Here is a 15,447-nt window from a genome sequence, read left to right on the forward strand (position 1 = left end):
CTTTATGACAGGCTAAATAAACTAATTATTGCTTTTGTTTTATTTTTGCTTTTTACTTTGTGACTTTACGAACAGCACTCCATAGGTCTTGACATGTACTATTGATTTATTTTACTTAGGGGTTTTTTTAATGGATGAAATTCATATGAAAGGCAGTTTGCAACACTTTATTTTGAAGGTTTCGAAAGTAGATTTTGAAACAGAAGCGCGTCGCTCTGCAATACAAACCGCATGATTACGCAACTCCGTAACACGAAACCAAACATTAAATTTATTTCTAATGACAGGAAAACATGCATTGAAAATTAGTAAAATGATTAAAATAAAAAGGAATGTGTTATCTTAAACCTGTAAGATTATATTATTTGCACGCATATTTTTTTTATATTGAAAGCTTTATTTGCTCAAGTGAGTTGACGTGGAGCCGGACCAGGAAGCAGCTGCTTTACACACACACTCTCTCTCTCACACACACACACTCACACCCAAGGGAGGAAACTGCAACACGCTTTACGGAAAGGTGAGTAACCGATACCCATGCTGATGGAAACGTTTTCTCGCTTCCCAATTTCTTCAAAAGTTTCGTCTGAGTCAGTTTTTGTTTTTAATCGACGCTGTCGCTTTAAATGAAACAGCTGGGCAGGTATAAGTGGCGCAATGAGCGCCGCTAACAAATGAAAATATTTATCGTTACAGAAAACAAACGGTCCTCCTTTGAAAATAATAAAGACAGTATCATAGATTCACTCTTTTGTGAAACAAGGGGGGGAAAATCCAGTTCTTTTGAACTGAGTCAGTTTGTAACAGTCATGGTCATAATTAGTTCTCGGATCAGTTAGACGCGGAAGTGGCTCAAACTGTGTTTGTGTGCTGCAGGTCTATGTTCTGAACACCCTGCAATGTTGAAATGAAGATTGATGAAAAGGTTGTCAACTACTTTGAATCTTGCAACTCACCTGTGGACAAAGAGGGATACCTGTCCAAAAAGGTAAAGGCCAACGTTTGAAGTTTTTCAAAATAAAACACGTTGCATATGTTTTCACGGTTTATAGATGTGACACGTTGCAAAAATACGTCTAATACTGATGTCAAAAAATACAATTTCGCAGTTGTGGTTTTTCTGTTAAATTTAAAATCACACATGAGTAAATTTGTTCGTGCCATAAGTCATAAAAAATAATGGCAGCGACCGTAAAAATGAGACGTATTCATAAGTTAGCCATGATGCTAGCACTCATCTGTCAGCCGTCAGAGGACTTTGACTTCTTATTCAGGTATTGTAGCCACAAATATTTGGGGGAAACTGTAATCTGCGATTTTACAGAACAAATATGAATTCAACATAACTTTTTTTTTTTTTTACCAGTTATTTGTTAATTCTTACTTTATGTGTGAATTGTGAGACAGTTATTTTTTGTTTTTAAGCATATGCACTGACTGATGGCACCTTTTAAATTTCGTTGTCCTTGTGACAATGACAATAAAGATCTATCTTATCTTATCTTATCTTATCTTATCTTATAAGAGCTGTGAAACTAGAAGCGCCACCTTCCTGCTCTTTGTCGTTTTCTGCAGTAGTAATTTGTCACGTGAAATAACGTGTTTATACCGCTGAAAAAACACCTTATCCTAGAGCAAAAACCTTTTTTTAAAAATCAAAAAATCTTTTGTTTGTTTGTTTTTTTAATTTGGCATGTTTCCACTAAGACGATTTATTTTTGTAATTTCAATTCTCTGGTTAATGGAAACGCATCTAGTGTCTTCAAATCCCATTTTGACCAATGTTTCAACTTCGTATTTGTGCCCTTTGATCTGTAAATTATTAATACATTTTAACAGGTGGATTTATTTGACCGGTCAAGCTTGAAGTAGGAACCAACTTCAAAAACATAAAAAACATTTTACGTTGCATTCCCCATTAAACATTAACCCAAAATAAAACATTATGAAATTTATGCGTTGTACATTTTCTGTCTCTTTTTTTAAACCAGACCTTTTTAAAGACATGAAAATGTAAATGTATTCACTTCACAAATACATTTTTTAGAGGATGTTTTCTATTGCAGACTACAGAACATTATTAGGAAATCTTATTTATGTAACTTTCTATGAAAATGTTATGTTTAATATTTCCACTCTTCCAACTTATTTACATTTTAATATTTGATATATTCTTTAATCAGGCAACTGGATTTTTTTTCTTCACATTTTTATTCCAAATAAACAAAGTAGGCAACCAATTTGTTAAATTTTGTAGACAAACTTTTCAGCCTCTATTTACTTTGGAAACAAGGAAATTTACAGAGTAGTTAAGCTAACAGTAACTAGATACAACTCGTCTCCAGCAATGATGTAAAATTATTAGTATCTGTAAAAGTCAAGAGTATTTTGGATTGACTCTCAGTTTGTAATTTTAAACATAAAGTCCTAAAAATATACAAACACTGATGCTACAGTATACTCTAAGCATTTTCTAGGCTAAATGGGTTAAACTCCGTTTTTCAAAACAGAGATAAATGCGTCTCTGAAGACACATTGTTCTATCGCCCTCGGGCCTCGAGCTGAATTCAATCTCCAGTTCTCAGTTTTACGTGAGAAATGACTCATAAGTTTGAAATGACTCATAATGAAAAGGAGGGAAGCTGATAGTTTAGTCAGAACATGTGACAATCCTGCAGGAGTCAAACTTTTCATGGCTAAATATGGGAGCGTTAACAAGAAAAATCCAAAGTAAAGATTATTTGTACAACACATTTCAACAAACAAAACAAATGAATGTACTTAACATAACAATTGGCTTCTATGATGTGAATACAAAACCACAAGAAAGCAACAAACATATTTCCTCCAATTCCATCATTAATCTGATAAAAAATCATCATAAAATACTGGAATGAAGTCTGGACTTGGTCAATGTTCCAGTTATTATTAATTAAAAGCAACTCTTAGCAAATATTTTGCTTCCCCCCCTTTAAGTTAAAAGGACGCCATGCTAAAGCATTTTTGAAATTAGAAATTTATAAATTTATTTGGCGTGGACAATCCGTAAAAGCCCCAGAACTAGCTAAATGGTTACCCATTGTAACAATTTATTGGTGCAATTTATTGATCAGTTGTACCACATTGATCAATAAACAATTGGTACAAACAGGAGCAGTTGCAGTTTTCTGGAAGTTTTTTCCAGATTAGAGGAGCCTATAAACTGAATGCTGCTTCTCCATGTTTGGTTTTGATTCTGGGGATGCAGAGCAGACTTGAACTAGACCTATGAAGGCACTGTATTCATTTCAAATAAAGATAAATCCATGGATGAGTTTTTTAGGATCTTGTTGGGACATTTGTAGTTTAATCCTGGAAATGTTCTTCAGCTGATAGAAGACTGACTTTGTAACTGTCTTTATGTGGCTCTGAAGGTCCAGGTCCATCACTGCTCCCAGATTTGAGGCCTTTTCAGTGGTTTGTAGCTACAATGACTGTGTGCTGACTCTACATCGTTCCTGTTTTGATCTATATATAATAACTTCAGTTTTTAAAATTCACAAGAAGCCAGTTTAATTAATACAAAACAGGAAATATATAAGGTTGTGTGTTTTGGTCGAACAACTCTTCCGTATGGCTAATAAACGCTTCAGTAAAGCTTTGTCTAGTCTTGTTTACAATGGTAGACGATGCATATTTAGATTTGCAGATGGCCACACAAGTTTGATTAATTTAAATATTTCTTATTTGAACGGGACAAAACTGGGATTTTTCGAAGTGAACGCAGAGTTAGATCGGAAACAGAAATTAAGCCCTGGATTGAATAATGGGAGCTAAACCAAAATAACAATGGACCAAATAGGGAACCTTGGGGAACGCCACAGATCACTGAAACCTTCACATCTGAGTAGTTAGAAGGTTTTACTGAATTTAAACTCAGTTCCAACATGAACTGAGTTTAAATTGGATTAAATTCAGTTGATGCTGGACCCAGAAATACCAGCCAAAACTATTATGACCCTGATGTAAAGTCATTGTTTTGTGACCTGATTTTAACCCCATTCCACACCTCATGTAATTACAAACCAACACAATATTTTGCAATAAAAATTAAGAAAACATGTGCAACGTATCCTCTTTGCAGACTACAGATTGCTTCAAAGCAGTTGTGTAATTGAGAGATGTGTAACCTGCTCAGTAAAACGCACCATGTGTCACAGGGTGAGATAAAGACTTCGTATCAGAAGCGCTGGTTCGTTCTGAAGGGAAACCTCCTCTTCTACAAGGAGCGCCCGGGGGACAGGGACGTGATAGGAGTCATTGTTCTGGAGGGCTGCACCGTCCAGCTGTGCGAGTCCGAGGAGCAGTTCGCCTTCTCTCTGGTGTGGAGCGAGCCGGGACTCCGGACCTACAAGTTTTCGGCGGAGGACCAGGCGAGCCAGGAGAGCTGGATCAAGGCTCTGCTGTCGGCCAGCCACAGCTACCTGGCCCTGCTGGTGACGGACATGGAGAACAAGTACAGAGGTGAGAGACGAGGGAGAGAGGGCGACCTTTGTTCTGGCTCTGAGTCACCGATTACAGCCTCTACGTCTGTCTGGCACCAGGCTCACTGTGGTACAGATTATACAGACTTGGTGTATAATCAAGTACTGATTCATTTAGTTATCGATTGTTCCGACTACTCCTGATAAATGCTGCTGGATGATAAATTGCCCCAAATGTTATTGCAAAATACAATAATTCTGTTGTTTTTAGACAATTTTCAACTACTAAAGTGATAATGCAAGAAACATTCTCAAAGATCAATAAACTTTAAATTAGGGATGCACGATGTATCGGCCAATATTAGTCTTTATTCTTTTAACATATTCATATCATCCCGATGAATAAAACTGGGCCAATATTAATATCCAATATTTACTTCCATCTTGTTGCTGTTTGTTTTTTTAAAATGTGTCAACAGGGTAGAGAAGTGCGAATAATATCAGTTAATATTGGTTATCAGCCATAGCAGAAATATTGATATCTGCCCAAATTTTCAAATGAGCATTTAACACTGGACCTGGAAGATATTTTAAATATCCAAAATGCATGAATAAAAAAGAAGTAACAAATAAATTAATTATGAAGTCTTTAATAAATTTTTCTGGACAATAAATTGTCCTAAATATTATTGCGATAACCAATAATAACGATAATGGCATAATAATGCAAGAAAACATTTTCAAAGATTATATCACAATATATCGGCACCAACATTGGCATCCATCGATATTGGTCTTTTTTTTTTTTTTACATATTGGTATTGGCCCGATAAATAAAATATCTAAGATTGATAATTTGATCTATGTATTTATATCTATATATGCTACCTTGATGCTCTTGGGGACCCCCTGGTGGTGTGGGGACCCTAAGCAGTCGGCCCTAATGTGCGTTGGGCCGACTCTGCCTCAGCCATTGTTGTTCTTGTGGCTACAAGCAGATTTTTGACTCATGGTTTTAACTATCGGACTTTTTGGAGCTCCGTTGTACTTCTGTCATATTTCAGTCCATCTTTTTTTCCTTCTCCTCTTTCGTAGATACGTTGCTGTCGCATCCCAGCCAATTCCACCGGCCGTTCACAATGCCGAACTTCCACACGTCAGCAACGAACTTTGTGGAAGCAGGAGTCTCCAACCAAACGCTTCAGCCTTCAAACATTTTGGTGGCCAGAGTGTTTTCCAAGAAATCGCCCAAACTGCGGTCTAAGAAGAATTCGAACCTGCCGCCTGTCAGCACGCCTGCCCTGCCGATGTTGGAGCACTTGGATTTGTCTTTAGATCCAGAGGAAGATTTCAGTAAAATGCATGAAGACTTTGGAAAGGAGGTGAAGAAGCTGATTGCTGATTGGTCCAAAAGAAGAGGCGGCGATGAACCAACTCCAGAGGAAAGCCTGATAGATCTTGGATAAAGAAATTTTAAGTTCTCGGTTTTTAATCATCGTGTTAAATCATGTTTGCAACATTTCAAACCTTTTATTTCATTAGAAATGGGAAAAGTTTTGTTTAATGTACAGTACAGACCAAAAGTTTGGACACACCTTTCTAATTCAATGGGTTTTCTTTATTTTCATGACTATTTATAAGGCAAGAAATCCCACTTATTAACCTGACAGGGCACACCTATGAAGTGAAAACCATTTCGGGTGACTACCTCTTGAAGCTCATCAAGAAAATGCAGAGTGTGTGCAAAGTAGTAATCACAGCAAAAGGTTGCTACTTTGAAGAAACTAGAATATAAGGGGTATTTTCAGTTGTTTTACACTTTTTTGTTTAGTGCATATTTCCACATGTGTTATTCATAGTTTTGATGCCTTCAGTGTGAATCTACAATGTCAATAGTCATGAAAATAAAGGAAACTCATTGAATTAAAAGGTGTGTCCAAACATTTGGTCTGTACTGTATTTCCTTTGTTCTGTTTTTATGTTTTCCTCCCATACATTGTTCAATAAATTATCATCTTTTTACTTTGTTGATCATTAGTATGAAGTTTTGCCTTTGTTACATTTTGACACTGTAATCTATAAATTACAATTATGGTTAAAGAATAAATGTGAACATGGATGCAGTATTAATTTTTAAATCAAATTTGAGTTGACTTGGATTTACTGCGATTCACACAGGCTCATAGCCATTAAAACTTTCCATGACGACTTGCGGAAAACCGCCCACTTCCTGTAGAAATACACAAAATAAAAAACATTTGGCAGATCCAAATTCCTGCCAAGTTTCAAGGTATCAGTTTCAGTCTAATAGATCTTGACTCACTTTTTTTCTTTTAATAGTGAGTTTGGATCACAGATGGAAATTTTAACTTTTTTTTTTTTTTCCAACAGCACAACGATCCTAAAACCACATCAAAACTGGCACTGTATCATAAACAATACAACAATATTGTCATATGAAATGGCAGATATTTTAACAGTTTTAATAAAGTTGAGGACTACAGTTAAAAGCCAGGAATCAGCTTAAAATTAATTCTACCTAATCTCATTACAAGAGTGGCCAAATTGTGCATGTTATTAGCTGCGTTTCCATATAATCCCGTAATTTGACAGTTCAAAAATAAACATGATTAATGGAAACACGCCAGTTTGGGAGGGGGATCGTTTTTCGATAAAGTTTTGGCGTTAGGATGATCAAAACTGGTTTATTTAGCAAAACTACAAGGAAACACCTTTTTTCCGCATCACACGAGTCACATGATCAGCAACCGGAAGTGACCAGTGGCGCAAACCACGAAGAAGACGAGGACAGGAAGTGGTAGGAGGATGATGGCGCGGTATGTTTAGTATCCACTGTTGCTACAAACAGCATGCTAGGTAAGTTCAACGGTTTTCTTTTATACAAAACTAATTCAACCAGCTTTTATTATAAACTAAACATGACTACATAACCACGATTTATTCCAGTGATTTAGTAATAAACGTTAAAGTGACGTGTGTCGTGATATTCCAACCCAATGAAACTGAATTTAATAACTCCCATTCTACTTTTAGACGCTCTAAAAATTGTTCCAAAAAGTCATAGATTAGCTATGTTTCCATTTTAGATTAGATCCGGCAACTCTTCACCAAATATTTCAATAAATATTACAAACGGCGCTAAATACGAGTGGGGTTTAAAAAAGCAAGCTAATCAGTGAAGAGTGTCAAAATGTTAGTACAGGGTCAAAATGGCTGCAGAAGAGAATGGTGGTGGTGGTGGTGGTGGGGGGGCAGCGCTGCTATTTCAGTCTGTACAGCTGTCTTGTTTTTATGGTGTTTGACTGCTCCCTCTGCCTCTCCTTTCACCTTCAAGACAATATCTGGAGGAGGATAAAAAAAGAAAAAAAAGATTTTAAATAAAGCCCTGTCTTATGATGAGACCTGGGTCATATGTCATGTGAAAAACATTCAACCTGCAGGAGAGGAGAGGCGCCGTCTCAACTTCAAATACATGCCTTGGTTGTATAGTGGACTGATTGATGGGAGTCCATGGAGCTCATATATGGCGTTAGGTGGGTGGGTTACGCTCCTCCTGTCTTAAAACCCCCACAGTAACCAAAATTAGTGCATCCCTGATCAGAAAACCACTAAACTAGTTAATAATCTTCATTTTTTGCTTTCCAAATGCTTAAAACCCCCCACAAAATCTTACCAAGTAATTTATCAAGTGTACCAAATAGATAACAAAACTAATTTATGAGTAACTTTTCAGCGAGATATAAGTTTGTTTTAAATCAACAATTCCTTAATATTGAAAAAAAGTTCTAGTTCCTCTGGTTGATTATTTCCCTTAAAATATGGGGAAAATATTTTGTTCTAAGTGAAATAATCTGCCAATGGAACTAGTACTGGGTTGTTAGGTAACGGACTGGGCTTAGCTGGTGTTGCTAGGTAACGGGCTGGTGTTGCTAGGTAACGGCAAACGGCCAGTACATTGTGAAATAACCTGCCAGTGGAACTTAACACTTTTTCCATCATTATTAAGGAATTATTGACATAAAACAAGCTGCTATATCTTGGTGGAAAGTTATTTATAAGTTAGTTTTGTCTTATTTTAAGTGTAGTAAGATATTTGCTCCAGAAACTAGATAAAAGTGATTGGTAGGAAGAGTTTGTTTTTGCAGTGCATTTAACACATTTTACTTAAGGGAAAAATTTATTCTTAAGAGGGAGATCATCCTAATACAAGCTGCTATCTCTTGTTGAAAAGCTACTTATGAGTCAGTTTTGTCTGTCTTTAAGTGTAGTAAGATATTTTCACTAGAAACTAGACCAAAAGTATTTGGTAAGATTTTGCAGTGAACAGTTGGACTCTGGAGGATTTTTGCATTAACTTAAATTCCAGCTTTTCCTCCCATTGACACCCATTATTTCTATTTACAAAGCGTTTTTCTGCGTCTCCTTCAGTCGTAAAGGCGTGCTTGTGTTTCACATGTGAGGCCTGGTTGTCATATGTCATCGTTGGAACCCGACCAGCGTCCTCTCGCCAACCGTTTTCAGGTTTCATTACTGTTTATACATCCTAACTGCGATCGCTGATGAGTCGTTGAGGCCCAGGCCTATCACTTATCAAGGTGTTGACTTGGAAATATGTTTACACCAACCGCACGTCGCTGGAGGATAAATTAATAGAAAGCAGAGTTTCAGTTGACCCCATCTGTTTGGGGGTCATTCGAATAAAGCCGGTGGACATCTGTCTTCTTCTTCCACCGCCACCAACAAACACAAAGATGAACCCGGTCGTTGCTCTGCATCCATTTGGCCTCATTTGTCCGCTGACGACACCAAAGTCAGCCCCGTCTGTTGGCATTGAATTCACCTCATTCCAAGACTTCTCTGGCCTATTTTGGAGCCGCCTGTAAGCCGATCCGCCCAGCCGCCTCCTCACTCCTCCCCTGTTTCTCTTACTCTTTCCTCAGCTCTGCTTCCCTGCCAAACCTGATGATGTAGCTAAAGTTAGCCCCCGTCAAGTTAATATATAAGACCCCAAGGGGCCGATGCATACATGTCAGTCCCATCGGCTTGGTGTACAGGCTTCTCTTCTTGACCAACAACAACCCAACAAACTTTAGAGATGGTGAGTGTTGTTTCTGGAGCTACGGTTTGCATCACAGTTTGGACAACCAAGATTGTTGGAGTCACCCAAAATCAAGCCTCAAAACTTTGGATTTGAACCCTTAATTATGAAGAAGGATAAATGCCTTTTTTTAACTGGTTTATCCCAAGATTATAAGACAAACTTTCATTTTAAATTGGATAACCAAGTTTTTAACAACAAAGGGGCAGAGATAAAGGTCTTTTCTTTGCTAGAAATCAACAGTTTGAGATGCTTTTAGATCTAGGGTTAAAGTTAAGTTTTCTTGTCTTATTTGTTGATTATTTTCTGTATCTTTAAGGGTGTAGAAACCTTATGTTTTGTGTGTGTTTTACCTGTTTTTCTCCATCTCTCAGGCACCCAAGAAGGCCAAGAGGAGGCAGCAGCAGGGTGAGGGTGGATCCTCCAACGTGTTCTCCATGTTTGAGCAGAGCCAGATCCAGGAGTACAAGGAGGTATCTTCTTTTAAATCACTGCATCACATGTAATTTTTACTGGTGTGATTTTGGGGAATGTCTCTGTTTCTCTATGATTTGGCCTTGTTTAGTAACATAGGAGTGCTTCTGAAAGCCAATGTTGTCCTTCTCAGCAGGACAGGACGGTAAATCTGAGCTTTTCTGGAGTCAGGTGATACCTCCTCTCCTCTGTGTTAGCTCCGTAATTCTCCTTAGAGACACTTTGCTCCATGACTCCACAGGAATGCAGCCCAACAGCTGGTGGAAAGTCCAATTAATCAAAGCTGGAAAGAACGGGATGGGGGAAGTATGAAAACATACAAGTTGAGTCAACATTCAGGGATTACCAAGGTTGTTTCGCCCCTTGAGTCTAGTTTTTATAGCATCAGAGGGTCGCAGCCTTGATCTTCGACAGAAATGTCTCCTTAAGCATCTCTGGGATTGGAGAATGCGAGGCCAACAGTAGCTTAGCTGGCACCTCCAAAGGTGAAAGAACATTGGTGGCATGGTCAGAAGATTCGGTCACAAGGCAAAAGGATGACAGCTGTAATCAATACCTTGTCCTTAAATGTCGCAAGGGGGCTTGTCTCACATACCAAAGCCTTTTTAACACCTTCGAGAGACAAGTGGACGACCAGCTGCCAAGTCCCGAAAGTTTCCCAATGCCATCTTTGGTTTCAAGGGGGGTGAAACGCCCCGCTATGTGACAAGGGAAGCGGCTAACGGCTGCACATTTACACGTTTGCCTTGGCAGACTAACTCCCACTTACAATCACTATTAACAAGTCTTAAGACAAGGACTTGTGAGAAATGTGAGAATCTTTGTTTTACAGTTTTAGTGTCTTATATCTTGACCTTTTAATCCCAAGAATACTTGCATACACAGCTAGGCCAGTCACGGTAACAAATTTTTGCTGGACGATAAATTGTCCCAGAAGGTTTCAAGTAATTTAATGGTAATGGAAACTAGTGCAAATATCTTAGTATGCTTGAAATAAGACAAAACTTATTTAAAACTAACTTTTCATCAAGATTTAGGAACTTGTTTTACGTCAATAATTCTTTAATATTGATGAAATAGTTCTAGTTCCACTGGCGCGTTACCTAGCAACCCCAGCCAAGCCCAGCCCATCACCTAGCAACCCAGTTCTAGTTCCACTGGCAGATTATTTCACTTATAACAAGATATTTTTCCCATGTTATAAGTGAAATAATCTGCCAGTGGAACTAGAACTTTTTCATCAGTTTTAACGAATTATCAACTTAAAATAAGCTCATATGTCTTGCTGGAAAATGCATTCTTAGTTTTGTCTTAATTCAAGTGTGCTAAAACATTTCCACTAGAAACAAGACAAAAATACTTGGTAAGATTTTGTGTTTTTGAGTTCAGTTAACACTGGAACTTCAAGGCATTTTAAATATCAAAGTAAACAAACAAAACAACAAATAAAACAAATTATGAAGTTTCTGCAAACAAAATTATTCTTAGGAAAAGGTCAGTTGTGACAAAAGCACCAAACTGAAGACTTTAGTAATCCAGTTTTTGGTAGAAAAAGATTAATCATGTAAATGGAAATTATTATTGAGTTCGTTTAAATTTAACACGCGATTAATTGTTTGCGACCGGCCTATACACAGCTACATATTTGCAGTTTTTCTTATTATTTTACTTTTGAGCTTTTCGACTGATATTTCCTGCAGGCTTTCACAATCATCGACCAGAACAGAGACGGCATCATCAGCAAGGATGACCTCAGGGATGTGTTGGCCACCATGGGCCAGCTGAACGTGAAGAGCGACGAGCTGGAGGCCATGGTGAAGGAGGCCAGCGGCCCCATCAACTTCACCGTCTTCCTCACCATGTTCGGCGAGAAGCTCAAGGGTGTGCTGACAAACACAAACTGTTCACCCAGATGGCAAAACATGAGTGAATCAGTGCTGAAATATGTTTAGACATAAATATTGAATCGATGTTGAAACCTGACATGTTGAGTCAAAGTTATGTTTTCAACCGTAACTGATAGCATATCAATGTTGATTCAACCATTAGCTAAATTTTGGTCTACATGTACATTTGTGTTAACTTTATATTGAATCAGTGCATACATTGATTAGACGTTGGTATTTCAATCATTAGAATTCGACCACAAAACATTATTCAATTATATCTTTTCAACAAAAGTTAACTGGCTAGAGTTAGTTATGCCTGATTTTGTGTGTAAATTCCAATGGTTATTTCTATGGCAGCATAAAAACGTGCTGCAGTAACTGCATTTTCCTGAAGGCAGATTTTCACAAGTCGGTATTATTCCAAGTCATTCCTTACCCGTTTTGTATGTGCAAAATGTGTTCGACACAGCGTTCTCTCTCACATCCAATGAGACTTTGTCTCCCTCATAATTTTTCCTCTTTGGCGTTCACGTTGATTTCTCTGTTGTTTCCCACTAATAACCTTTCAGACCTGATGCAGGACTCTGAGAATTTTCTCGCCCGCCGCCTTTGGCTCAGTGTTGGCTGATAAGGCAAAAATGATTCAAAACATGTCTGCGGTTTGTTTGTCAGGGTTTGCTCTGCTTCCGCATGGGGACAGAAGCCGCCGTCATGTCAATTGGGCGATTGTTTGATGGTTGCTCCAACCTCAATTGTTGACCTAAACCAAAAGTCAACCTTTTTGACCACAATTCAACATTGAATTAACATATTTTGCTATCTGAGTAGGTTTTTCTAACTTTTTGTTTGACATTATTTGACGAACTGGGTTTGTGTTGCTGTTAGGTGCTGATCCCGAGGACGTTATCGTGAGCGCTTTCAAGGTCCTGGACCCCGAAGGCACCGGCAGCATCAAGAAGGAATTGTAAGAATATTTCTGTCAAATTTTTATAACACCTCAGAGTTGTTTTCCTCAATACAATATATTTGTTTCTGTTTCCAGTCTTCAGGAGCTCCTGACCACCCAGTGTGACAGGTTCACCAGTGAGGAGGTGAGCTACTTTCACCGACTTTCTTAGCCGTTAGCTGCAAAACTTTGTACCCCATTCACAATTTTTTTGTGGACCTAACTGCAATTCAACAATGATAAAAATTCATATATTCAACTTTTTATTTTAAATCAGGGTAAAATTGTCACTCGTATGGTTTTCATTCAATGAAAAATGTTAGGTACAACACAAAGTATTTGTCCTATTTCAACCAAACTTTTATAATAAGTAGAAAAAAACGTCTGTCCTGAGACTTTTACTGAGAAGTCTACTGATTTTTTTTTTTGAGTTATTAAAACTCAGCTATACATAGCAAGCATTTTAAAAGAAAGTGACTCAAATTCTGTTTTTATAATTAAGAATATTGGATTTTTACATGAAAGGGAAAACACTTTTTGGAGTAAAATGTTCTAAAATTATGAAAACTGGAGAAAAAGCATGTAGTGACAAAAAGACCTGAATAAATACATAATTGATATTTCTTTTAGCAGTAGTTCCACATGTTGAAAATCTAAGCAAAAATGAAAGAATGCTAGCTAGCTCTTTTTATTTTTTCATCTTTATATTTCCAAAATGGTTTTGTTTTTTAGCACTTTTGGGCAAAAGGATGTCGAGTGAAGAGCCACAAACTAATAACACTACATTTTTCAATGTAATAAGTGAAATAATCTGCCAATGGAACTAGAACTTGGTTGCTAGGTAACGGACTGGACTTGACAAGTGTTGCTAGGTTACGGCCTGGGCTTGGCAGGTGTTGCTAGGTAACAGCAAAGTGGCAGTTGATTGTGGAATATACCAGTGAAACTAATACTTCATCAATATTAAGGAATTATTGACTTAAAATAAGCTCCTATATTTTGCTGAAAATTTACTTTTAAGTTTGCCTTAATTCAAGTGTACTAAGATATTTGCACTAGAAACTAGTCAGAAATGATTAGTAAGATTTTGTGGTTTTGCAGAATGCCTGGTGAAATATAAATGTACCAAGTAATTAACCCCTTTTTGACCTACTCAGACTGACCTCTGTGATCTCCTCTCCCCATTATTAGATGACCAATCTGTGGGCTGCCTTCCCCCCCGATGTGGCTGGCAATGTGGACTACAAGAACATCTGCTACGTCATCACACACGGAGAGGACAAGGAGGAGTAGATCCCTTCTTCTCTTCAGCTCTCTACCTCTACCAACACTCTGCCACCGTACACTCGCTCTGTTTTCTCCAACGCTGTGACTTCACTTTCACAAACTCTCTCGTCCAACATTTCCGCTCGCCAAAAGACTTCTCTACTTTGCCCGAGACGCTGTGGACGGGTGCGGTTTGTGAACAACAGGAGAACATGGGATTATTTTCAATAAAAATAATCTTATGACATTGAAACTCTCTCTATCTCTGTCCTTACCTCTTTCTCCTCCCTCCATCCATTCACTCTGTTCTGCGTTTTGAGGCCAACAGTGCAAACGTACGGCTAGCATGCAAAAGTTATAGAATTTGGTAGTAACTAGTTACATTTAGTGTAGTAACTTTTTTGACAAAATTTATTTTTACTGTACGTTTTACTTTTATTTTAGTCCTTTAATTATGAAGTATCACTACTCTTACTTGAGTAAGATGTCTGAATTTTCTACCCACTGAATGAAAAACAAACATGTTTTAACCAAAAATTCACCAGACACAGACCTTGCAGTTTTTGTTAGTTTCTTAAGTTTTTTTATTGAAAGAAACTGATTTGGATTTTTTTTGTGCCAGTTTTGGTTATTTTTTGTTACTTATGTGGCTTATTGTCATTTTCCTCCTGAAAATACCAAAATTTCCACTTCATATTTTAGTCCGTCTCATGGTGTAATTTTGATCAGTTACTCAGTACTTGAGTAGAATTTTTACTAAATACTTTTTTACTCTTACTTGAGTAATTTCTTGGATGGCTACTTTTTACTTTAACTTGAGTAAAAATATGTTGAAGTTGTGTTGCTCTTAAGTAAATTTTTTGGGTTCTCTGCCCACCTCTGCTAGCAGCGGTTGGTCAAAATGTCTCTTGGTCAGGGTTAGGCTTCGGTGTTTGCACGGCAGCTAGCTTGAAACAAGCTAGCAGTCTGACCCGGTTGGGTCTGTTGGTCTCAACTTCACAGAGTGCTTAATGACTTCCTCCCATTTATCTGTGGGAGAGTAAAAGAGTGGAGGTACCGCACTACAATAGCTAGCCTACCCCTCTCTTTTACCAAAAAGAGGAGCTGCAATCAGAAAAAAGAGGAAAGCATTAAACTAGAGAAAGAGATGGTGAAAGATGGTGAGTTGGGGAAGAAAATGGACAGTTAAAAGGAAAAAGAGAAATAAATCTTTTGTTTTTGACTCGTTGTCCTCCATGTCACTCCTGTTTTGCTCCTGTTGTGATTGTGATCTGTCTGCACTGTAAAAAA

At 37.7% G+C, this 15,447-nt stretch overlaps 2 protein-coding genes and 1 long non-coding RNA gene across 5 annotated transcripts; 2 read left to right on the plus strand and 1 right to left on the minus strand.

Moving 5' to 3' along the window:
- Positions 1–394: 394 nt before the first annotated feature.
- Positions 395–6,120, plus strand: LOC116727422 (sesquipedalian-1-like). 3 transcript variants are annotated; one of them, XM_032574843.1, is made up of 4 exons: positions 395–520; positions 877–988; positions 4,200–4,503; positions 5,559–6,120. In XM_032574843.1, the coding sequence occupies exons 2-4, from the start codon at positions 908–910 to the stop codon at positions 5,927–5,929; spliced, it is 756 nt and encodes a 251-aa protein (XP_032430734.1). In that variant the 5' UTR covers positions 395–520; positions 877–907; the 3' UTR covers positions 5,930–6,120. The 3 variants fall into 3 exon arrangements, with proteins under 3 accessions (XP_032430734.1, XP_032430735.1, XP_032430736.1); XM_032574844.1 differs by lacking the exon at positions 395–520 and adding an exon at positions 527–643; XM_032574845.1 differs by lacking the exons at positions 395–520; positions 877–988 and having other exon boundaries at positions 4,146–4,503.
- A 298-nt stretch (positions 6,121–6,418) lies between these two features.
- LOC116726746 (uncharacterized) lies at positions 6,419–10,036 on the minus strand. Its single transcript, XR_004340656.1, has 2 exons — positions 9,936–10,036; positions 6,419–7,825 (listed from the first exon to the last, which is right to left on the minus strand). It is a non-coding gene; the product is annotated as an uncharacterized LOC116726746 (long non-coding RNA).
- Positions 9,447–14,413, plus strand: mylpfb (myosin light chain, phosphorylatable, fast skeletal muscle b). The gene is made up of 6 exons (XM_032573601.1): positions 9,447–9,582; positions 9,957–10,055; positions 11,757–11,937; positions 12,831–12,909; positions 12,988–13,036; positions 14,083–14,413. Exons 1-6 carry the CDS (start codon positions 9,580–9,582, stop codon positions 14,182–14,184), a joined length of 513 nt encoding a protein of 170 aa, XP_032429492.1. The 5' UTR covers positions 9,447–9,579; the 3' UTR covers positions 14,185–14,413.
- Positions 14,414–15,447: the final 1,034 nt, after the last annotated feature.

The sequence above is a fragment of the Xiphophorus hellerii genome, chromosome 10 (assembly GCF_003331165.1).
Source record: "Xiphophorus hellerii strain 12219 chromosome 10, Xiphophorus_hellerii-4.1, whole genome shotgun sequence".
NCBI classification, from domain to species: domain Eukaryota; kingdom Metazoa; phylum Chordata; class Actinopteri; order Cyprinodontiformes; family Poeciliidae; genus Xiphophorus; species Xiphophorus hellerii.